Source organism: Sciurus carolinensis, chromosome 12 (assembly GCF_902686445.1).
Source record: "Sciurus carolinensis chromosome 12, mSciCar1.2, whole genome shotgun sequence".
Taxonomy (NCBI): Eukaryota; Metazoa; Chordata; class Mammalia; order Rodentia; family Sciuridae; genus Sciurus; species Sciurus carolinensis.
The window spans coordinates 70,613,529-70,639,206 of record NC_062224.1 but is presented as its reverse complement, the minus strand read 5'-3'; the positions used below and the strand labels follow the sequence as shown (position 1 = coordinate 70,639,206).

The 25,678-nt window shown below is 41.0% G+C and overlaps 1 protein-coding gene across 3 annotated transcripts in view; it reads left to right on the top strand.

Annotated features, from left to right (window-relative positions):
- Tgfb2 (transforming growth factor beta 2) overlaps positions 1–25,678 on the top strand; it is an 82,633-nt gene that overhangs the window by 9,299 nt on the left and 47,656 nt on the right. For 2 of the 3 annotated variants that reach the window (XM_047521612.1, XM_047521610.1), the window contains exon 2: positions 5,746–5,829. The exons of the other annotated variant lie outside the window; for it this stretch is intronic. In XM_047521612.1, coding sequence (XP_047377568.1) covers positions 5,746–5,829 — 84 coding nt within the window. The remainder of the gene's footprint in view (positions 1–5,745; positions 5,830–25,678) is intronic. 3 annotated transcript variants of the gene reach the window in all.

The following is a 25,678-nucleotide window of genomic DNA, read 5'->3' as shown; positions in this document are numbered from 1 at the left end:
TTGATCTTTCACTGTAATCTTGTTTCTTCCCCATACCTTTTTTGGTCAGATTTGATTGATAGGACATTCCTCTAATCTCTTTTAGAGAATTATTTTGGGGAAAGCAGGATGGTACCATACAATGATCATGGGCTTTGAAGCTGGACAGATCCAATAAGTAAAGGAAGAAGAACAAACAGAAGGGAACTGCATCAAAGGAATCTCAGAGGTTAAAAGGGAAGCATCAAAGAGAAGAAGTCCTGTTCCAGGCTCGGCGTGGTGGTGCACACCTTTGATCTTAGCCACTTGGGAGGCTGAGGCAGGAGGATCACAAATTTGATATCAATCTGGACATGTTAGTGAGACCCTGTCTCAAAATGAAATTTTAAAAAAGGCTGGAGATGTAGTTCAATGTTAGAGTGCGTGCTTAGCATGTGCATGGCCTGGATTCAATCTTCAGTACAAAAAAAAAAGTTCTATCCTAGTCTTTGACAATTGTTAAAAGTGGTCCTGTTTTGGTTACAGATTGACTCTCTCCTTGCGAGTTATCAGAACCATCTCCTTGACATTTAAGTCTCTTCATATGGAGTTCTGGTCTGGGCTCTGCCTTTGTTGGCATAGTAGCTGGATTGCAGGCTCTTCCCTTTACCTGGCCTCAGTTTCTTTGCTTGTGAAGATGGCACCGTCAAGCCTTGGTGAAGAGGTGTGTGAGGATGCACCTAGTGCAACTGCTCCTGGCCCTTCCAGTCCCACCCCTCCTCATAGGTACCCTATCTTCCTTCCTCCTCTGGGGAGAGTCTCTGTTGAGGAAGCAGCCTGGATGTTTGGAACCAAGACTGAGCTTGGTTTGGCAGCTGTGATTAGACTCAGGTAGGCCTCATTTCACCTTCAGGTAGACCTCATTTCACCTTCCTGACCTAGCATTATTCACAGCAGTTTCTGAGCTGTCAGGTGAAGAGGGCCTTAGCAATGGAGTGACATTAGGGAGTAGAAGTCTCAAAGAGGAAGCTGCATGAGGGGAAGTGGAGGGACTGTTCAGGAAAGGATTTGTGAAGGAGCAATGAAAACCTGGGTGCTGGAATCGAAGAGAAAAGCCACCCTAAAACTTCAGAACATTGTTGACAGTGCAAGGTATTCTTAGTGAGTTAGCATCTGGCTTTGCTGGGGGAACCCAATGCTGAGAAAGCATTGCTATCTGACAGGAGTTGAATTTCCTGGATTTTATGTCCTCTAAAGAAGGGAAAGCCTTATGATGCTGAGAAAGAGATCCTCTGAGGGCTGGGACCATCCCTTCCTCTGTTCTCTCAAATGAGGCCTTGGATTTGTTATGCCTGATAAGTAAGAAATGTTGGCTTAAATGTTCCTTTAACCACAGCGACTGAAAAACAGAAGGCAAATGGAAAATGCTTTCTGGATGTTGTGAAGCCCAAACTCTGAAAATAGTTTGAACACATTTCCAAGCCTCCATGGGCAGCTGTTTTCTTTCACACTAGCATATTCCACACTTCTCTGTTCCCTAGGAGAGTGTCCTTGTTGCCTCAGGACTTCCTGGGCCCTTGTGTGTTGGTAACAGGGAGGTAGGTTGTTCCCAAAGAAGAGACACTGTGTTTCTGAAAGAAAAATCATAGAGCAGCTATTTGAGTAAAGGAGTTGCTTTTTTGGAGTTGTTGTTTGTTGCAGGAAATACTATAGCATCTTTCTGGTTTCATGAAAGCAAAAGAAAGATGCAGTGACTTAAACCTTGGCTTTGGCCATCTGGAGTTCCCTGTTACACCCTGACAAATACCACATCTGTCTTGACAAGTTAGTTCACAGATAACCACTCATTCATGACTTTAGGCCATTCTAACAATCTTTCTTACCTCATCTTGTGAACAGGAATGCAGAGAAGGACACTGAAAGGACCGCAGGTCCACTGACCTTTGCAAATTTATCAGAAAGAAAGATCATTGTAATTTTTATTGTATTTTAAGAGCACTGAAATCTTTACTGTTGCCAGAGTTTAAATGGGAATATTCTGGGAAGTATAATTTTTAAATTTTGGATTCATTTCAGTGTTGGTCATTTCAATCCTTCCTAGAACAAGTTTATCAGAGATTATTCTGTCTTCACCAGATGTAGCAGTAACTTTATCATGTGGGGGATTCTTTCTCATATGGTCATTCATTTCTTTCTATTGGCTTAATCTCTTTTTCACTTCTGCCTTGACGTCTTCATCTAGTATTAAGACTTCCGTTGTTAAATGTGTTGGCTGTAGTCATGAACTAAGGCCTGAATCGCCAGTGTTTCACTTACTAAACTTGTGTTTCCTTCTCTGTGGAATGAGGTGACCAGTGCTCATTTGTCTTGGAGAGAGGTGTATTTCAGAATTCCACTGTCAGAAAATATCACCATCAATAATGAAAGTATGCATTAGTGTCACGTCAAATGTCATTAATTCTTTGTCATAAGTACTTCGATTCTAAGAGAGGGTCTCAAGCGAAGCTGACCCCACATCATTGTATATTTGGAATGGTTTCCCCTTTCTCAGTAATACTTGCTGGAAATTCTCTAAAAAGAGTTTAGTATCAGGAGGAAAGATGGTATCCATGTTTAGAATTGTCAAAATCACGAGAGAGATGCACTATGTTTGTTGGAGGGGTTGGGAGGACTGGAGCAGGAACTAATTTGACATAAAATTTATTGAAGTACTTTTAAATTAATTGAAGCATTTTAAAGAAATTTTTAATTCTGAGACAGGACCTCACTAAATTGCTGAGGCTGGCCTTGAACTTGTGATCCTCCTGCCTCAGCCTCCTGAGTAGCTGGGATTATAGCAGTACACCACCACAGCTGGCTGCATTGAAGCACTTTTAATTTTGCTTAAGATATTACAGTAAGAATGGCTTTATTTCTAGCTTATAGACATTTTCATATTACATAAAACTATTGCTTACTCAGAACGTGTATCACCCTTATGAGGAGATACTTTTTCCTTGACTCACCTAGTTGGATTGTTTTGAGGTAAAATGAAATTTTGTAAAAGCCTGTCTAATCTATAAGTCCTAAAGACCTGGACCAGTGGTTCTCAAATTTACTATGCAAAAAATCACCCGTGGTGCTTATTATAAATGCAAATTCCTAAGCCTTTGTCTCCCACCCTTCTCCAAATAACTATTCAGTAGTTTTAAGTTAGGCTCCAGAAACCTGGATCTTGACAAGCACGCCAGGCGATTCTCCCTCAAATGATTCAGAAACACACTCTGGAAACATTGTAGTTTTGTTGTTTTAATTCGGAGCTGTATGTCCTCACAGGCAAAACTGAACCCTGACACTTGCAGTTCACATCAGAGTCATTTAGTTATTTTGTAAATCGTCCATATAAAATTTTAATTCTAGGACTCCTTCTGTTTTACGACTTGTATAACCCATATTCCCCATTTTAATTATGAGTGCCCAAGGTTTCTAAAAAATACTGTCTCTAAGACTATAAATGTCTCAGAGTTTATAGTGTTTTACACTTTACAAACCATTTCATATATATCTAGAGCTTCACTGATTAAAAAAGAATGTATCCATACCACAGTACTTCTTCAGTCATGTAGATGATTGAAAATTGATAATTTAAAAACTAAGCACTGCTTTCTGAAGCCTGAGGTCTGAGTAGTCACTATTTTCATCTTTATGTCTTCATCCAATTCATGATCTTAATTACTAAGGCTCTGCTTGAAAATAAAACAGAAAAAAGAAAGGAAAGGAAGAATTTTAAGACTATAATTTCATAGCAGAATGCGAGTAAACCAAAGGTGCATATTTAAGTCCTGTATGCTAGAAATTGTAAATGATAATAATTACTTCACTTTGTTCCTACAGACACCTGTGACCTGGGTGACCTTGGGCAGTGTCAGGGATCTGAATCCCATGGGCAGAACTGTCCCTCTTTTGTTCCACAACATACACTGGCCTGAAGAAGGTGCTGTTTCCCAGGAAAAGGATTGAAATCCCCCCAAGAAATGCATAGGGTCATAGTTGAGAAAAGTATTGCTAACTAAGCGACTCACTCTACATATGCTGCTTTCCTTTGGTTATACTCTTGAGGATTTTTATTTAAGATAACTTTCAGCATCTTCTTTTAAAGACCAGATATGAATGAGAAATCTTTCTTTGATTGCTAATCTTGTGACAAACAGTTTATACCCAGTGTAGCTTCCTGTCTTTGCTGACTGGTTATTTGAGGGAATGTTCTCCCTATCAAACTGTGGAGAAAGCTCTAAAAATAAACAGCATGGTTGCTTCTTGGTAGGAACATATGGGAACAGATGTAAGCTGGAAACAGCAAATGGTGGCATCACGGTAGCAGAATGTGTTTGTAGCAGCCCTGGTGCTGGGCCCTAGTTCCATGCCTCACGGGCCACAGAGAGCCCCCATCTCAATGAAAGAGCATGCTGGCTAGACTGCATAATCCGTGTTTGTGTGAAAATCTGTCACTGGGGTTTTTTTAATGTGCTGAATGTCAGAGATGGTAAGTTAGAAGGTATGGGAAAGGCTGACAGTATCCATTTTAAACTTGAGTAATAAAAGGCAAAACAACAAAAAAAAAAAAAAAAGAGAGAGAGAGAGAGAGAGAGAGAGAAAGAAAAGATTCCATGAAGTCTTTCTTTTTGGTCAAAAGAAGGGTTCAAGTCAGGTTTGAATAGGGACAGTGTTACTTGCAGTGTTACTGCCTATGTAAAAGATGCATGGGTTCTGTCTATATAAGGAGCAAGGACAGGATTATATCATGCCAGGCCTAGATAGGCTCAGGGCTTCTTTTTCATAAGTTACATAGCTAATATAATTGCATTCCTCAATCTCTTCCATTTGTCAGTTTCTTTTAAATATAGCATCTCATTCCCATCTTATAAAAACTCTCAGAGGTAGCATTTTGTCTGCCTCAACTTATAGGCACAGAAGTTCATTGAGGCCTGAGAAGTTCAGGTAAACTCCAGGGCTTTTCCAAGAATTCCTGGGAAATCGATGACAGAATGAGGAGTTTAGCCCATATCTTCTCATCCAAAGCTCCTACTGTAGACAGGAAAGTCATTGAACACTCAAGAATGTTTTTTTGAGATATTTTTTGGTGTAGTTTTATCTTTAAGAATAAGGTAGGCAATATCCAAATTGCTGTTACTTTAAAGAAAGTAAAGAAGCACAAAATTTCTGATGTCATGACTTTGAGGGAAGAGATGTTTAATCCATTTCAAAGAGCTCCAGCTTTTGAAGCTGTAACTAAGCAGCTCCCAACTAATATGCCCTTGTACTTTGTCTCATTCAAGTCAGAGTTTTCATATGCCAGTTAAAAATGATGACAGGTGGTTTTAAGAACTCTGAAATCTAGGCCAGCCAAGGAAACACCAGGTATTATTCTTAATGGGTAGGCTGTCTTTTGTTAAAGGGGGCCAAGACCTTTCTTATTCATCTTTAGTATAACTCAAGGCATTATTTTACTATTTTAGTTTACAAATTGTATATGGTCATTTCAATGCTAGAGTGTGTTAAAGGGAAAACAGAATTCAGGAATCTGACAGCTGGTTAAGGAAGGCCAGGAGATCTGGGAGACCAGAATCCAGAATCCTCTATAGATCCTTGTGTCTAATCTCCTGGCCCTGGGTTGCAGGGACCTTGTATATCTGGGCGGGGGCCATAAGAACATTTGGTGAGTCCCTCTTCTACTTTGAGTCTTTGTATAGTTCTGTGTCGGGCATCTCTTCAGTAAAATAGCTAATGACTGCTTTTTAAAACTCCTAGCTGTCTGCCCAGTTGTTACAACACCCTCTGGCTCAGTGGGCAGCTTGTGCGCCAGACAGTCCCAGGTGCTCTGTGGGTACCTTGGTGAGTACACTTGTCTGCTTTATTCCTCGTTTGACATGGTGATATCAAGTCCGTCTTTGGTTTCTGTCTCCTGTGGGGTACACATCAGAGGCTAAATAGGATTCTGAAATGCAGCCTTGTAGCTGAGCAATCGTAAAGGTGCCTGACATTTCCTAGTCAGAGTTTACATAAGAAAAGCTGATGAACAGCTTGGAAAATATACCATGACTTGACCGTAGCTTGTGAAAGAATTACTTGGGGGTATGAAATATGTGTTCCAGGGGTCACAGAGGGATTGGAAATATTGATCACCTGACCCCCATGGAGGCTTCTCTAGAGAGTTGAACAGTATGGCCTGAATGTCAAAGGAAGGTTGTTTTTTCATATCTTGTTTGTGTGTGTGTGATGCTATTCTTGACTATAGTAGTTGCTTAATTAATGTTTTTGTTCTGAACTAAAGGGAAAAAAGGAGATCATTCTCTCCTTTGAGATTTTTGCAGGAGGGCTAAGGGAGAGTTATGCTGGTACTGCTATTTGGGACTTTTATGTTGACATATCTGAGTTTCATGAGAAAAGGGACTGCCATGGGTCAGGCCATTAGCTAATTGGACTTGAGCTTGCTGCTTGCTTGCACTAGTTAGTCCTGACCCTCAGACAAAGTGCAGGCTTCTCAGAGCCAGTGCAATATGTCAGGCCAAGGGGCACCAAAGCCAGAGGTCTCCACCTCTTTTTGATCTGGGACATTAATGTATTTCCACCTGCATTTATTGAATGCCTTCTGAATGCTGGACAATGAGTCTGGACCTGAGAATAGAGCTTGAGTGATCCTAGCATTCAATAAATTCAGTGGCTGAGTTGTCCCAAATTCATGCTTAGGGAGAAAGGAACAGACTTAAAATCCTTGCATTAGTTAACCACCTGTATTTGAGGCCCTGGGAAGGTTTTGATTATGTTGATTGTACATGTGTGTGTGTGTGGGGGGGGGGTGGACCTGGTGGAGACAAAGGAAATGTTTTTATTTTTCTAGTAGAAGTCTGGTTCCCTGGATATCCTATTCTGCAACTTATCATGCCTAATCTTGCTTCTTAGGAATCAGTATAGTTTATTTACAGTGGCCTACACTGGGATTTCCTTGAAAGGGTAAAAAACAGAAGGGGGGGAAAACACCCTGATTCTATTGAGAGTTTATTTTAATACAGAAAGCTCCAGAGTGGTGAGAAGCTACTATATGAATGAAGAGTGAAAGATTTAAAGCATGCTTTTAAAGCCCCCTTTTATCAGCCTCAGTGGTGCATGCTACTGTCCCTGTGAGGGTTGCGGGGAGGTGGAGAGACTGAGGCCAGAGGATTGCAATTTGGAGGCTGGCCCCAGTAATTTAGAGAGGCCCTAAGCAACCTAGTGAGAACTTGCCTCAAAATTAAAGAGAATAAATAAATAAAGGCTGGGAATGTAGCTCAGTGGTAAAGAAAGAAAGGAAGAAAGAAAGGAGGGAGGAAGGAAGAAAATTGGAAAGAAAGAAAATTAAAACTCAAGAAAGAAAGGAAGAACAACAATTAAAACTCCCTTTTATAAGACAGATTGTATTTTGAATTTTAATTTTATGATACTCCTTAAACCCAAGAGCTGAATGTCCAGTTTTTCCCTACCCACTGACTGGCTTGTTGGAAAGGAAAGGAGAAGGGAATGAAAGAAAAATTTGTTGAAGACACCCCATGTTCCTGATCCTCCTCATGTTGGTTGGGCAGGGAAGACCAGGAGGGCAATCTCCAATCTTCAGAAAGTTGTAGTTTGGAGAGCTAAATGCCTTGTCCTTGGTCACAGATATCTATGGTGGCAGATTCAGCATCTGGCCTGGATGCTGTCACCCTACCACACAGACCCCAGGTTGGTTTCCCCTTCTGTTTGCCTTCCTGTGTGAATCCCATCCCATTCATTATGTCCCTTTCTTACCTTCTGCTTTGGACTGATTTCCTTTTCGTCCCTTCCTCCCAGAGTAAACCAGTCAAGAGGCCTTCCTTGTTCTTTGGTTGGTTTTTCTTCTTAGATGCTCCTTCTCACTTGGGGTCATTTGTTAACACTTGCTTGCTTCAAACTTCCTTCTTCCTCTGGGGAAAAACACTGGAAGCCCACCTGCTCTGGAAAGATCAGGAGTTCCTATAAGAGTGTGGCCAGGGAGATAGTTCAAAGCTCCACGTGGATTCTTATGAGTGGGAGTTTCATCCGCTCCATCACCCGCTGCGGACCCCTCTCAGACCTTCCATGCAAGACTGCTGAGCAGTGGGGCTCTTTCTTTTTTGGTCTCTGTTCTTAGAAATAGTAATTGAGTAAAAATGTAAGTGAGTGTATGCCAAGGGGCAAGCATCCAGGGTCAGGGTGAATTTCTCCATGCTGAGTGTGATTCTGAACACTCGTTAAGTGGAGTGAGCCCATGCCAAGCAGCTCGAAGGCCATCCCTGTCACCTTGAGTGACCGCCTCTCTGTTCCAAGGAGATGATGGGAGTGTCTAGAGGCATTGTGGGGCCACCTTAAGAGTGCTTGAAAACCGCATATCTGACAATGATGCTGGTGGCGGCCCTAGTGCTCCGTTGATTTGAAATAAGAAAAACATGAGATGAAATAGTCTGTGTGCTCACAGACCATGTGACTGCATAATCACTTTTCTCTTTCTAAATTTATTACTCTCAATAATATTGGTGAAGGTAAGATCAACCTGCCTGAAGTTTTCCTAATAAGACAGAAGACTCCAGAAGACAGGCAATAGGGACGGTGTCTCTACATGAATGAATGTACAATGATGAAGATGAATTCCACTTTTTAAAGTACTTACTGAGTAAGAGGCTTTTAAGTAACTCAGTTAAGATGTAAAGATGTTGTTCAAAGCGTGGTTTGTATTTCTATCTCCTGAGGCATCTTAAAAGCAGATTCCCTGGCCCTGTCTCAAACCTGTAGAGTCAGAAAGGCTGGGTGGGTGGAGCTGAGGACTTTGCAGCCTAAACAGGCACTGCAGGTGCTTCTGGCCTTGCTGAGGTTTGCAGCTGTGTGAGGCAGCAGATGCTCTGATGATGCAGGCCTGTTTACTTGTAGACATCCTGCTGGAAGGGTTCTGATTCACTGGGGCCTCTGTTTGATCAGCTGGCCCTGCAAACCTGGGACCCTGAATCTACAGTCCCAGTGGAGTTTTGCTGTGTGCTTTTCTTTTCTCCAAGTCCATCCAAACATTGAGGTAGACCTATTGTTAATAGTATCACACAAATCCCTTGCTCACTGTTCGTCACAGAGGAGGGCATTGAATGTGCAAGGAAGTAAATGGTCATGTAGGGAGGGTGGCAGATGCTCAGTTTGGAAATTATGCATGGGAATGAATTCTTTCACCAAAGTGCCTTTCACTCCAGACCATAGTGGAGTGGGAAGGGGATTTTTGAAGAGATCGTGTAATGCAGATGTGACACATACTCTATAATGTATACGTTAATGTATAATTCCCTGCGGTAGTGTTTGGTCAAAGCACTGCCATCCTCTTTATGGCCAGAATCCCGTTCTGACACATTCCATGGAGTTAGGATCTAGCCAACAATGGAATGTAAACTCTATTATCTCAGCCAAACTCAGTTTCGGTTACCTACAGTTTTCTCATTCCAAATGATGTTTTTCTCAAGCAGAAGTATTAGAGCAGGTGGGAATCTGACCAAGCTATTAATAAGTAAAGTTAATGATAAATGACTTGGTATTTGATTTGTGCAACCCTGTGCCTCCTGGTATTCTGGTGTGGTTTTTGAACCACCCAGTATTTTGGAATCTAACCATGCAGTATGAATATTCTTTGATTTTGGTAGTGTTCTGTTTATGTGTTTGTATTCTATCATCCTATCATTTAACAAAATGCCTAGTTCTCCTAGACGTTCTGCATCACTAAATAGCCTATGTGGCTATTAAAGTATGAGGAAAAATAGCTTTCCAATGAGCCTTCAACTAAAAATTCTGTACATTATTTATAAATATAGATATGATTCTAAAATAAATCTCCAATGCATATAGAGATCTTGGGAAGGTAAAAGAGAACATCCTTATGCTATACTAATGTATTCAGGGGTATTTATTGTGCGTCTACTTGTATCAGGTACCCATCTAGCCACAGATGATACCACTAGTAAATAAAGCAGTAAAAATCCTTACCTTTGCTGAGCTTATATTCTGGTGGAAAAAGGAAGATAATTAATAATAAAGGTTAAAAAAGAATGATAGAATTTGATGAATATTATGGGGGAACCAGTAGAACAAGTTTATGAGGACGGAGAAGTGAATTACAATGTTAAATAAGCAGGACATAGAGAGTTAAGGCAGCATTTAAACAGAGACTTGAAGGAGATCAGAAAGTTATGTGGGGAAGAGCATTTCTGGCAGAGGGAGCTGCTAGGCTATTTCTGGCCTGTTCCAGGATTATCAGAAGTGTCCTCAAAGATGAGATTAGAAAGATAATGAGTGACAATTCATGTGGGACCTTATAGGCCATTCTAAGTTCTGTGACTTTTTCTCTGAATAAAATGGGGAGAATGGTGGTTTTAACCAGGAGTCCACTATGGCCATTAGGTTAGGAGTGGAACTTAGGGTGGCCAGGGTAGAAGTAGGAGGTACTTGAGCAGCCTTGGTAAAGCACTGGATGGAACTTGGTAGCTGCATTTCTAGGTGAAAATGCACAAGAATCCCAAACAGACTTTCCTTGTGCTAAGTTCTTTCTTTAGCAGATAGTTTGAGAGGTTCTTTATGTGGATTATGGTTTTTTGTCTGTTGATGGCTATTAATAGTCATGAGTTATTGGCAACTCACCTCCTTCCTTTCTGGAAAGGAGTTGACTCTGTACACTTCTCCATGTGGAAATAGCCTCATAGGTCCCCCGTCTTGTGCTGACAAGTGTGCAGTGGCAGCTGTTGGAGTTGGTACTTGCTGTAATGCCTTGTAATAGCCCTCTTGGACTCAGTGGCCAGAGACACCTGGCACCAAACTCAGAGGTGACCATGCTTTAGCCTTCAAGAATGACAAACTGTCTTTCCCTGTGCGAAGTAAGAAGTCAGACTTGGAAGGATCTTTGGCTCTGTCCCGTTGTGCCTAGTGCAGGAAATGGAAGTGCCCTTGCCTAAATGTTGAAATGAGGTTATAAGCCAGGGAATTTGTAAAACTATGTCTCTTATCAGTCAGAAAGCATTTCTTTTGGACCAGAATTTTCTTTCTAATTCTTAAGTTTTGAATGGCAAGAATTACACTGAGATGTTGATTTTATTCCTTTGCCCATCTGTGTAAAAAATATTGATTGAGTCTACTGGGTACCATGTGAGAGATGTAGAAATATAGCCTAGATCCTGTCCTTGTGGAGCCTACAACTTAGTGAGGAAGTCAGGCAGCCCAAACCAACCAAACCAAAACGCCAACTCTGTTTGATTACAAGTGAGACATCTGAGAAGCCAGAAGAAGAATTGTTTAACTTGGCCCAGAGAGGTGAAGGAAGTCTTCTTGTGAGAGATGATATTTGCCTCCTGAAAGATGACCTTTGAGATTGTAGTTTGGCCATCAAGCAGCAATAGGAAGCTGTTTTATGTTTTCTGGAAGGAGAATGTGTTAGTCAGCTTTTCATCTCTGTGACAAAATGCCTGAGAAAAACAACTTAAAGAAGGAAAGATTTATTTTGGCTTATGGTTTCAGGGTTTTTAGTCCAAGGTCAGCCGGCTCCATCATTTTAGGCTTGAGGTGAGGCAGAACATCATGGTGGAAGGATGTGGTGGAGGAAAGCATCAGCTCCTAGGGGCCAGGAAGCAGAGAGAAAAAGAACAAGGAAGAGGCCAGTGACAAGATATATACTTTTAAGGAACAGTCCCCAGGACCCACTTTCTCCAATGGGATGCCAACTCCTACAGTTCCCACCTCCTTCCAAAAATGCTATCAGTAAATCTATCAGTAGATTCATTTACAAATGAGGATAAAGTCCTCATGATTCATTACCTTCCTGAGGGCCTCACGGTTGAACACTGCTGCATTGGGGACTATACCTTTAACACATGAGCCTTTGGGGAACATCCAAGATCCAAACCATAACAGAGAAGATTTGTCCTTGCGTGTTGTTTCTTCTTTTGTGAGCTTGCGTGACCGCTATCTTGATAAATCATGAATTAACAAGAAAGCTTAGTATGGTCTTTGGAAAAGTCTATTTTTTTCAAAGGGAATCCTGAAATACTGGGTCTGGAGAATAGGCCAGTGTGGTTATGTCAAGTGTTTATTATTCAAAGCTAATATGTTCAAAAGACATGCTTGGCCTATTGTATATGAACATCCATGTAATAATGTATTGTGGTCTAGTGGGATTCTGTGGAATAAAGCATTATTTTATAATCTCCAGGTCATTCTCTAGAGCTTTTCTCTCAATCTCAGTTGTATACAATAAAAAACTCCCTTTCATTCATAGATTTCTCATTCATTCACCTTTGTGGGTTGACTAAGCTTTGCTTTTGAGATCTCCATTCTGGGATTCAGGCCAAGGAAACAGGCCCCCTAACCTGAGCATGCTCATCTCATAGCTGAGCCATTAGAGGTGGTGGTTGCCCCAGTCACATGCATTGTCTAAAGCAAGTCACATGGCCATGCCTGAATTTTTTCATGCACAAGGGAGAAGTGGCATGGGGATTGGCTTATAGGAGAGGGACAGTCAACATTTTGAACAAATGATAGTCTACTACAGGTAGTAGAGAAGCTGGGAAAGAAGATTTCACCCCTGTTAAAAGCTTTTGATATTGCAAGTAGAACATTATATGAGCCACACTGTTGCTATATTTGCAAAATTATGGGAAGCTTGATAACAGATATTTACTAAACACTTAGTAGGTTGATTTTATAAGATCAGTATAAATGTTATTTCTTTCCATTTTTATAAGTGGCTTGTTCCTCCAATATAGACAAGTTTATCTGTATACAAAGCACAGTTGGAAGTACTAGGTTTCTGAAGCAAGTCCTGATGTGTTATGTGAAGTTTATGTATGTCAGGGAAACTGAAACTCAGGCTCACCTCCAAAACATGTAGTGACATCCCTTAGCCTTAGGGTCTTAGATTGCCACCCTGGTTCTGACATGCCCAGCAGTATCTGGAAGATGTTGTCCACAATAAGGATTCAGGCTAAGTTTCCAGGAGAGATGAATGTAGATGTTTAACTGTTTACTAGAAGGAGCATGATTTTCCTGCCTCTTATCTCTCTTGTGTGAGTCCCATGTCAACTTAAATATCATGTAGCCTGAACCTTGGTCTCCTGACAGTGACCCATCAGATAGATTGTTTGTCACACTCCTACCTGTAGCATCCAATGAGCAAACTGAGAGTAACCTTGTCTGGCATGGGACATCGGCTGTGTGACCCCCAACACAGTGACAGCTCTCTTCTCTGACAGCCCCTGACGGTGCAAGGTAGCCTGATGCTTGCAAGTTCGTAAATAATTATCTCCACAGCCTATTCTTAGTAGCAACAGATGCTAAGCTTTTCCAGCCTTCTTTCAGGGTCAGTGGTGGGAAAGAGAAGAAAAAAATGAAAGCATTGTTTTGCACATGGCTGGACATCTGTATTTCTGAATTGCCCTGTAGTGGGTATGATGCAACTGCTGGAGCTGTTTTGCTGAATGTGAACTTTGTCCACCAACTGGAGTCTAAATTGGTTTTGGATCCTTCTGAAATCTAAATGGCCAGACCATATTTTTCTAATATTCAGTTGGATTGTATCTTTGCTCTGAAGTGGAGCTGACTTCTAATGTGTTCACATGAGCAGCAGGGGTTGCTTCTCTATTTTCCTGGTCTGTGTACTTGTTTTCCCAAGACTGCTACTTACTTCTTCCATTATCCATATTTAGGAGACCAGGAACGTAGCTCCCTGTGGAATCGAGGCCACTGGGACTTCAAGGATGGTTAATTCTAGGGCTACTGTTAGGCAGAAAACAGATTGCTTTTCAGAAGCTGAACAGGTGAATCACCTAGAACAGATAATCTATCAGGTGTGCTGATAGCGTGGCAGATTTGGACTTGGGCTTCATATGTCCAAGTGTTCAGGTTCTGGGTTGGGAACTCCAACTGTCAAGGCTGTGGTGTGTGTTTAGTAGCTCTAGCAAAGAGGAACTTGACTTCACTATGTACCAAGATCACCTGGTAAGCATTGAACATATTACCTATTTATTTATGCTAAAGTCTACCTCCAGAAATTCTGCCTCAGTTGGTCCAACTTTTTAGCTTTAAAAAGCTCTCCAGGTGATTCTAACACACAACCAGAGTTGGGAACCTCTGTTTTGACTTAGCTTTTCATAAAACTGTGTAGCTCTGTCTAGCTATCCATGTTTTATTTTGCACGAATTTCAGCATAAAACCAGCATCTATTTAGGTGGGGCTGTTGATGGATAGGAACCATGGATTCTGTCTTTAATAATAATATTACCAGTAACAGTACTAAATGTCAGTTACTACATAGTTGTCTTAGGCACGGGGTTAATCTATGTGTTAGCACTCTATGTAAACACCACTATTATTGTCAATTTTATAGATAAGGAAGTTGAGGCTTATAGACATCATATGTAATTTCTCTGAGTTACACAGCTAATAAGTGGCAAAGTCAGATCTTGATGTGTCTGACTCTAAAGCTCATCCTATTGGTCACTCACTTAAGATGATAAACTAAATTTAAATAAGAATTTCTTTAAAGGAATAAGATGTCAAAAAAGGAGAAACCGCTGAGTGAGAACCATAGATTGTATCTGCATGTGTTAAGGAGTCATTCTTCTTTTCTAATAAAAAAAAGAAAAAGATGTGTTTGGATGTGTTTTTTTCTTTTCTTATTTTTTTCTTTTCTTTTACATACAATATTTCTCTCCTAAAAACATGTGGAACTTAAAGGCAGGCAGTCGATCCTATGGGTTTCAATGCTGGTATTAGAATTAAGCAGTGGTCTCTGAGCTTAGCTCAGGCACATTCTTTGTATTCCCCATTTGAAGAATGGAAATAGTTTCTTCTGATATGAATTTACATGGAGGATAAGTGCATGCCTGCAGTTATTCTCCTGCTCAGTCTGAGTAATAATTAGAGTGTGCAATATAAAATCCTGGTGTTTTTCATTTTGTTCCCTGGATAGAACAACTGTTTTTTGTTTTGTTTTGTTTTCAAGCTGGTAAATCTAAGGAATTGCTTTTGACTTAGATGACTGCATTGATTCTCTGATGCCTATTAAAAGATTAGAGTATCAGTACCTATCATTGTGCAGGACCCTAGAAATTCTATAGCTAGTTCCTGGCAGACCTGTCAATCCCCATACATAGGAAGGAATGTTGCAGATTGAGTCATTCAATAAATATTTGTTAAGCAAAGGACTGAATACGTTTTGCAAATATGGACCACAATAAAAGTAGCACCCTGCACATTGCTAAGGACTTCTTTTTTTAGTACTGGGATTGAACCCAGGGGCACTTAACTACTGAGCCACATCTTCAACCCTTTTTATATTTTATTTAGAGACCGAGTCTCACCGAGTTGCTTAGAGTCTCACTAAGTTGCCGAGGCTGGCTTTGAATTCTTGATCTTCCTGCCTCAGCCTCCTGAGCCTCTGGGATTACAGGCATGGGTCCCCTGGCCCAGCTGCTAAGGACTTCTTGGGAGATGAGGGAGTTCTTAGTGGATTGTCATGCTCCCACTTTCTCTGTGGGGTCCCATGACCAACTCTTAATTGACTACCTGGAGGAACTCTGTATAAACTAAGCATAGAAATATTAATAGGCTTTTTAAAAAATCTCATCATCACCAGCCTCTGTTTATATCTTTCAGCCTTGATGAAAGAATACTGACTTTTTCTTCCCCTAAGTAGTATTTTTCATATTAGAAGTTAGAAAAAGTTCAGTGTCCCCAGGGCACATAAGGAGCAGGAGAAAAGCAGCTTGCCAGCTCATGTGAAAGATGAGAAGTCTGACTTCAATGCCTTTGTGTCCCCTGCTATGGGGACACCTGGATGAGCCCCTGCTCCCTCTGTGAGTTCAAACTGCTGTCACTGGCGCTATAAAGGGACACTTATGCCTGTGTGTTCATGGGTCTGTAGCCAGACAGCACAAGTATTTTTAGGGCTCTTCTCGTCTCAATCTGATTTCTGCTTGAAACTTTAACACATACAGGCTGCACCGAAATGACTTTTCAACTACTCTCCCGGTAGTGTAGGAGGGTTTGGATTAGTACTACAGCCTTTAAACAGTTTTTTTTTTTTCCTTTCTTTCTCCTTTCTTTCCTTCTTTTTATTGCTAAATATCCAACAGGCTGAACAGAGGAAATTCAAGTCTAACCCTGGAGGGACCCCTGTTTAGTCATCTGTCTAGACAGACGAGTTCATATAATGGGCCTCTCTGTTTCTTTTGCTTTGTTTGACAGACGGTGGTCCCTTCCTTTCAACTTTGTGAAGATGTCAACCTTTGTTTTGTTGATCCCAACCTGCTGTTGATAAGCCAAGAAAGTGACTCACCCATGAGCCAACAATGACTCTTGAGTGTGACAGTTAAGCTGACATCTGGTAGAAGGCAAATACCGGTTTTGTGTTAAGGGAGACCTGGGCAAAATCCTGACTCTGTTACATCAGGAAAGTCAGTTATCTTTGGGTACTTCATTTTCTTTTCTCTAAAATGAGGATTAATTTTAAAAATAAAATCCTATTTTTCTTGGACCTTTAAAAATAGAAGTGATCTAACATATAAAGATGTCTTGCACATAGTAGGGGCTGAATAAATCTTCATTCATTCATTTCTCACCCATTCAATTCAAGCCTTTAACTTTCTTGTTTTCCTATTCTGAGAAGCTATTAAAAAACTAGGAATTCTAGCTCATGTTTTTTATATCAAGAGGACATACTTTGAGAACAGCAAGTGATATTTTTTCAAAGTCTTAAAAAATTAAAAAGTGGTAGCAGTTTCCATGAGAGGAAAATAATACTGGGATTATTGTTTAAAAATGTGAGGCATCTAAAAATAATACAGTTCATAAAATCAGAGAGAGGAATGGTGGTGGTTGGCAGAGGCTGGGTTAGGGGACAGGGACTTACTAATCAGTGGGCTTAAAGTCAGTTAAACGAGATGAGTAAGTGCTACAGCTCTGTTATACAGTGTATCTCTGGTAGAAAATAATGTATTACACACTTAAAATTTTGTTAAAAAGTAGATCTCGGCTGAGAGGTGGTGCATGCCTGTAATCCCTATAACTTGGGAATCTGAGGCAGGAGGATGGGGGTTCAAAGCCAGTCTCAGCAAAAGCGAGATGCTAAGCAACTCAGTGAGACCCTGTTTCTAAATAAAATACAAAATAAGACTGGAGATGTGGCTCAGTGGGTCAAGTGCTGTGGGTTCCAAAAAAGTAGATCTTACACTAAGTGTTTTTACTGCCTCTCCCACCAAATGGTCAGAATAAGCCAGAATCGAATTCTTTGTTGTCATAAGAGGTCTGGAAACTCTCAAGCTTTTGCCTAGAAGGACTGTATACATCAGTGACTCTTTTTATACCCAAGTGGCACATCAGTCATCTCACTTTCTTGTCATTTCACTTTAAGTTCCACCTTCATTGACCTCGAAAACAAGGATATAAAAAAGGTTGTTTTATTTCGTTTAATTTAACTAACATTCACTAAGGAAATACTGCGTCAAGGACTCAGTGCCTGAGCTGATAAGATGAGTAAAAATATGAAATCAGAAGGATTGAAACTCTCCTGAAACAGGAATTTCAGACTTCCCAGCAGGAAGACGCTAGGGCGGTGGGATCAAGGTTTAAGTGGAAGTGCTACTGTTTCTAGTGACACTCCTTGGGCGAGTTCCTGCTTTAAGCCTCAGTTTCTTTTCTCCTGTCCAGATGGGGTAACTTAGGTGAGTACATGATAGAGGGGTACACTCCCAGTAACTAGTAGCATGGCTTTTGTTATTGTTGTTCGTTTTGTTGTCATTTGTTATTCCCGCCTTCCAGTAGATTAGAGCCTGTTGGTGGAGACAAACTTGTAAACCCACAATCCCGCACAAAGCAAAATGGGGAAACAGTTAACGAAGCCAGTTTGTAAGAGAAGGCACCCCATGTCCACAGAACCATGTGTCTGTCTGAGCCGTGAATAGCCACAGCCTTTACATGAAAAAGGAAATAGAAAATGCAGCCCATGTGTTGGCTGTTAGAGGACAGAAGCAAATGTTGATAGTAAACCTTCTCATTTTAATGTATGGTTCAGGACATTTTCCTACATTGAAATTCCAGTCGGATCCAGTGCTTTACGTGGCTTTGGATATGGTACGTCTGAGTCATGTCTCTTTCAATACAACTGTAATCAATAAAAATCTCCTTGTGGTTAACCACAAGGACATCCCTCCCCACCAACTGCACCCCACGTCAGCACTGTGATTCAATTTAGTGCTCCTCCCCCTAATATATTTCACCTCGGGAGGCACTTGGCACTTCTCCAAGTATGAAGAATAGAATTCTTACTCTTTTCTGACCCCTGCCACTCTAATGTCAAACTTCACTCAACCTGGACCTTAGGAAGCTAGTCGATCCTGATACCCTAGGTGGGGAGAAGATCCCCAATTTCATGGTAACACAGGATAGACATTTCCCAAGGATGTAGTCTGAGGTTCCAGAAAACCATCCCTGTGTCAAAAGTCTTTTCTTCTAATTAATGTAACTCTGGCCTCTTCCTATATCTTCTTTAAAGTGCATGCTGAGATGAGGCCCCTCATCCACCACCATCAGCTCCTTGCTCGTCGTTCAATTCTGTGTGTTGTAGTGTGTTTTGTTTCTTTTTCTTGCTTGGAAGTGACCTGAGGCAACAGCACGCGTGGTAAGTGCACAGGGAGGATGGGAGGAGAAGAGGCATGGAAGGGCCTCGAAGGGAGACTTCAGTTGCTTTCTCTGTGGGTCTGTGGCCAGCACCCTCTGGCACAGCACTTCCCGAGCCAGCTGAGCTAAGAAGGGTGCCTGCCAGCAGAGTCCAGTTGTCACCCCAGCAGTCCTTGAAGTATGACTTCTGCCCCTTTCAGAGGACAGCTGGCTTCTCTGTTACCTTTCATTGCAAAAGCGAACTGAAAGAATGTGGTGTATTTAACCTTATGAAATTGCTACTTCTCTCTCTGTTCCTTCCTAATGCTCAAAGTTAGCATGCCTGTTTTTCTCAAGGTTGTCACTTAGGAGGAGATCTCATTTAAAATTTCCGAGGGTAAATATCTGGAAGGTAAAAGGAAGCTGATTGAAATGGTCTCCTTTTTCCGTTCGCACGTCTGAGAGGGATGTTCAGTGAGTTTTGACGTCTGAATCAGGGAAGAGGGAGGTTGAAACCCACCAGCTGTGTTATAATCTCACTTTACCTTGGACCTTTTACTTGCTCTTGGTTGATGGTGAGAGGTGGGTCTAGAAATGTCCAGTTGTGATCAGCTTCTTCTATTTATTTAATGAACTAGTCACCCTTTGTTAAATACCTATTTTCTGTCCCTTTTGTCCACACCTGGCATTTGATCAATAACAACAACAGTAAAAATAACAAGAATACTGCTTCTTATGTTCAAAGTGCTCTCCTATGCACACTAGAGACTGATTAATTGGATCCCAGCAGGATTATCATTTTCTCCATTTCACATATGAGGAAACCAGGGGGGAGAGAGATTAAGAACTTGATGAAAGTATTAAAATGGCAGACCAGGGAAACCCACCTACCAAAGCTGCCACGGTCATCATTACTCACTCCCAATCATGTGACCTAAAGCAGCAGCATGGCATATTGGTGAAGGGTACAGCCTCTGCACTGAAAATGGCCTCGTACTGAAAGTTTGCAGAAAGACGTTCTACTCTAGAAATAGATTCCACCTGATCTAAATCAGTATACTCTCACACCAAGTTAAAAACCTGCATGGTGCATACATATGCCGAGCTCCTTAAAGTCTGAAACTGGGAAGAGTAATCAGCCTGCCAAGTTCTCTTTAGATGACTTTTTTTTTTTTTTTTACGCTAACCCCTTTGATTAGCAAACAGTACAAATGTTTATAGAGTTGGAAGATTTTTAATATCTTTATTTGAATTGCACAGAGCAGCCAAATGTAATTTGGCCCCAGGCTGCAGAGTGTATGTGTCTGGGTGCCAAGAAGCAACTGCACTCCGCCTGGAGTGCCACGCATTCCAGACCTGTTACCTTGTAAGTGTAATATTTACCAGATTTTTGCTTCATCTGGAGATGAAGAGCAGAACTGAGTGGAGGTGGGTCAGGCTGCTGGGAAGGGAGCTCAGGGTTCAGAGGAATCCTTCAGTGAGTAGGTAGCTGGGAAGGAAAACGAAGATTTGCATAAACAGCCCTTTGATTGGCAACTTTGGTGTCTGGGCAGAAATCATAGAGGTTAACGTGTTGGAGTGCTTGCCATGTGTCAGGCACAGTGCTAAATGCAAGATCTTACTTCATCCTCAGTTCTGTGAGGTAGACACTGCTCTTACCCTATTTATAGACAGGGCAAGTGCAGCAACAGGGGTAAGTGGAGAATACCCAGGATCAATTCTGTGCTGCCTCAAGGTCTCACTTTACTTTAGTAAAACAGGTATAGAGCAAGAGTGAATGCATCACACTGAGCCAAAATGAGCCAGGCCCTCATTGCATCTTCTACCATTTCTCAGTCCTTAACCTCCCCAAAGGACCTGGAGGCTATGTGTTATTGATAGCTCACGTACGGAGGAAACTGAGGCCTAAAAGGTTAAGACATTTGCCCAGGGCTATACTGTTAATATGGTGGGGCCAGGAGTAGATTTTTGGTTTGCTAAAACCTTAAATCGCTTTGTGTTAATACACAGACAGCATCTTTTATTGGGCACCACTGACAAGATCACAAGCAAAACAAAATCCTAAGACTCTGGACAAGTTCCTCTCTCTGTGAAAAAATAAAAGGGGCTTGAGGCAGAGTTCCAGAACGTCTGTTCTGATCCCTGGGCGTCAGTAAACAGCGCCAGTAAATGAGATCATGTTGTTAGGAGTGTGTGTGTGTGTGTGTGTGTGTGTAATACCCAGGATCGATACCATGCCACCCCAAGGTCTCCCTTCACTTAAAGGTGGTATAGAGCAATGAATGAACACATCACACAGAGCACGTGCACACACACATGCAGAGGGGCATTTAGAGCTAGAGCAGAGAATTGTTTTCAAATTGAAGAAATTAGCAGTTGCCAGAGAAGCTCAAGTGCAATGCCCTATGTTTTCTTCCCATCATCACTTCATCTGATGAGTAAAGGTGGGTCAGCAAAGGAGGGAGGGCAAATGCTAACTCTGGTTCTATCCCAACTTTACCAGAGGCTGCCATTAGTACTTTTAATGTATCTGAAAAAAAAAATCTGTTTAAGTAGTTGTGTGAAATGAAGTCCTGTGTTGGAAAGGACCTTCCCACCCACCTTGGCTCCTCCACCTCCTATAGTGCCCAAGTCTGTCTTCCAAGGAGGCCAAGAATACAAACTGAAGAGACTTTTTGCTTCAAGGGCCCGTACTCAGCTGCTGCTCCCTTTGCTTTTGGGGATTATGCTTTGGTTGAATGTAACCCAGAAAGGAATATTTTTAGTTGAAGCTGGAAAATTATAAAAGCACAGGTGTGAAGTGAAGCTGTTTGGTGAGTGCTCTTTGTGGAAAAAGTCACCCCCAGCAAGGAGGACATGTGCTCAGATTCCAGCAGAACCACCTTCTTCAAGGTGCTCAGTGATGGGAGGCAGATCAAGTGGTAGTCCTAAACCAGGGTTGATACTTCCACATTAAAGTAGGTTATTAGGTTGTTTTCTCTGTGGAAAATCAGAGTTTTCCTCTGCTGGCTTTAGTGCCACTCTTTCTGGTTGGACATTAGGACAAGAGAACTGAATCCAAAGGATAATTTTCCATCATTTGAAATATTAAAGTAGAAGAGAAGTGGATTAACATGCTTGTAATGAACAAACCAGTCTTTGGGTAGAGGAGTTGAGTTTTGGAAGACGAACTTGAACTCATCAACTTCTGCTCCCAACATAATGCATGATCATCTTCAAATGCCACCTCTGGTTTTATTAAACATTTGAATCTTCAATAGTCATTCATGTATAAGCACTGATAATATATGGAGGTATGAACTGCTTTTCCTTTTTTGGCTAATTATCTCAATTTTTGAATATAAATATCCATGGGGATGAGGAGGTTGTTATATGACACATGCATACTGTAGGTTGTTCTTGGAATCTTCTGGAACATAGTTTTGTTGGGTGTGGTGGTGCACGCCTGTAATTCCAGCAGCTTAGGAGGATGAGGCAGGAGGATCACAAGTTCAAAGCCAGCCTCAGCAACTGAGTGAGGCCCTAAGCAACTCAGTGAGACCCTGTCTCTAAATAAAATGCAAAAAGGGTTGGGGATGTGGCTCAGTGGTCAAGTGCCCCTGAGTTCAATCTCTGGTACCAAAAAAAATAGATAAATAAATAAATAAAATTGTTTTAAAAATTTATTTTTTTAAAAATTGAACACCAGATGATAAGGAAAATGAGAATAAAAGGTGAAAAGAAAGGCAATTGCCAACTAGGGAGAAAGAAAACTGTGTACAAGAGTCTTAAATTTTTGGATTCTGTCAGATATTACAGGAAAGCACTAGGATCATATATGACGCAATCAGGAGTTTAATCAGAAGTCTATGAGCATGAATGGACCTTCATTTAGGTAGGATCTGAAACTTCTGTTTTGTCAATGTATAATCCTACAGGAATTTGCTAGTGACCTTTAAGAGAATCCAAAAAGCAAGACAGGAAAACATGTCTCTTTTTTTAATGTATTGACTATTGCAAATATAAATCTTCAATGAGAAAAGCACAGCATTTTGAAATACAATAACAGGTTTGCTAATTTGCCGTTCAGAAGTCCCTTTTCATTTTCTTTTTTGATGGGAAAGCAGGTATAGGAGAAGTAAAGGTGTGAATGGGAGGAGGGTGAGGTGTCTCAGGCAGTGTCACACAGGCCCCTGTTGGCTTCACAGGCAAATAAAAATTCTTACCAAAAAACTGGCAGTTCTTGCATAAACCCTTCATCCCTTATGTTTGGGATGTTTGGGAGATTTTTACTGCAGGATTTAACCATAGCAGCATGTCAGAGGACTCACAAGACTCAGTGACATGTCTTCATGAGTCAGGGATTAGAAATTGCAACAAAATCAATGTCTGGCTTCTGAAGAACTTTCCATGAAAGGCATTTTCAAGAAAGAAACATCACCTTTGGATTTCCCCATCCCCAAAGGTAGAGAGTAAACACATCCTGACAGAAAGCACCACATTCCCAGGATCATTGGGAAATGACATAAGCGTGCTTTCCTTCTCCCTTTCCTTCCTTTTGACACCACTGTTTCTCATTTATGAAGATCTTCTGGTTGTTGTAACAGTTCTGCAAAAATGAGATACAGAGAATGTTGACAGGGCTTATTTAAATTATATAAAGTAATTCATGATGTTTCCCTTCTACAATATCTTGATTCATTAAAAAGAAAAAAATGAAATTAAATAGCATATCTATTTTGAATGTACTGGATATGTGTCTTATTTTTAATGACCATATCTTGCCACTCATTATTTTATAGGGTTGGAAGTTACAATCTTTTCTAGGTAGATAATTAAAGTCACTATCTCTATTGGAATAGAATTAGAATAACATGAGAATATCATGATTGAAAAGCATTAGCAGGCATGTGGGATATTTGAAGGATTTAGAAAAGTAAATATGTTAAATGCAATCTATGCTATTAAGTGTTATAAACAAGATTTTATACAATAACTATCTTATTTTTGAAGTGAAGTACTAAAAGTAGGTCCATTGTAAGTCACTTCTATTCTGGCTCCACCACTTATTAGCTCTATGACCTTAGATAATCATTTAATTCAAGCAGGATGGTGTCATACAACGAGAATGGACTTTGGAGCCGGACAAACCCAATAAGTTCAGGAAGGAAAATAAATAAAAGGGAATTGCACTAAAAGAATCTCAGAGGTTGAAAGAGAAGTGATAGCATCAAAGACAAGAAGTTCTACTCCAGGTCTCTGGCAGTTGTTAAAAAGTGGTCCTGTTTTGGTTAGCAGTTTGACTTTCTTAGTGCAAGTTATCAGAACTGTCTTATTCTACTGGCCTTAGTCTCCTCAATTGCAAATGGAAATAAAAATAAAATCTACATTAGAGACCTTGCGAGGCATAAGCATGAAAATCCAAGTTAAGACTCAGCTGCTGTGTTGCCCCTTAATTATTGAGAGGTTGGCTTTCCAGGTAGAAGATTTAACAACAAACATTCATTTGCATTTATCATTCTTCCTAGGGTCAGTAATAGTCCATTCACATTCCTAGGGTCTGCTTAGAACAGACAGCAAAACTAAAATCCATTAAGAATGGACGGTCATCATGAACTTGGAGCATGACCTGTAGGGAGGATCGGTGAAGCCAGGATGTCTCTGACAGATGAGAATGAATTGGCTGCAGGTGCTTCAGAGGTTGCCCAAGAGCACATTGCATCCCTGTGCAGTGATCATTCACAGGGCTGATGATACAGTGATCCTACATCACTCCCCTGAGAGTGACCTGGGTCATATGCATTGAAATCTGAAGGAAACCTTCTCAGTTTGAACTGGATATGGTGAACAGGAAGAGTGCCTATTAGGAGTTAGGACCTGGGTTTGATTCTTTTTTCCCCTTGCTTACTGGTACTTTTTGGTTTTTAACTTTGAACTTCAGTTTGTTTATCTGCAAAAGGGGATAACTATCTCAAAAGTTGCTTGGAATTGGATAAGATCATGCAGGCAAGTGCCTATTACTTTGAATGACCTCTGGGGGCAGTGCGGGTGGCATATTCTTATTCAATAAAAGTGCAGTAATGACACTTTGAACTTAGTTATTACACATTTAGCAAGAGTGCTTTCACAGGCATGATCGTATTTGAGTCTGACCAGAGCCCTGTAAAGTGATCCCCAGTACACAAGGCACAGTGAGGTTATGGGCTTTCCCTGAAGTAGCACAACTTCAGAGACAAGTGGGAAATTCTTACTATGAACTGGCAGTCTTTGGTAGAAAGCCCTCATTCCTTTGACACTGTGATTTGGGAGATTTTTACCAAAGGTTTTAATATGACTACAGGTCAGAACTAAAGCCAAAATCTCTTCACTTAGCTGAGACAGATAACCATGAATAAGGAGCTAGAAAATCACACATGAAATGTGGCCTGGGCTGGTGAGAAGGTGTAGTCACATGGGCCTTGCAGTGTCTCCTTCAGAACCTACAGTAGGCTTATTATTTTTGGTCTTTAAACTCTGGGTGCTGCTTGGCTCCTTCTCTTTTTTTCTTTGAGGAAAATCGAACATTCAAACTGTTAGAACTGGATTTGTCTAATAAACCTCAGTATCACAGATCATCTAGTTCTGTCATCTCTCCTTGAGTTTTGTCAAAAGACTCTGGCTACTCCCAGGGATGTCCTTAGTTCCTCTGTGGCTGGCTCTGTGAGAAGGCTCCTCATTGACCTGATGTGGGGCTGTTCTGGTTTTTTTCTAATCCCTGGTCCTTGAAGTAGTACAGAATAAACCTTTATCCAGAGGGGAGGGAACGTGGAATAGTGGAAAGAATGTGGAGTTGGGATCAGGTAGGCTTGATTTACAATTTTCAGCCACTTTTCTGTTTTAGCTGCATGCTGTTGCATAAATGAACTGTCTGTCAGAAACCGCAGTCTCTCCATTTATATGATGGGAGTGGTGGGGATTGGAAGTTATTTAGCATGCTGTCAATAAGTAGCACTGATGTGAGATAGTCAGATGTCATTAAGGTTGAAAATGAGATTGTGTCCAAGAAAGCACTTTGTACATTGTT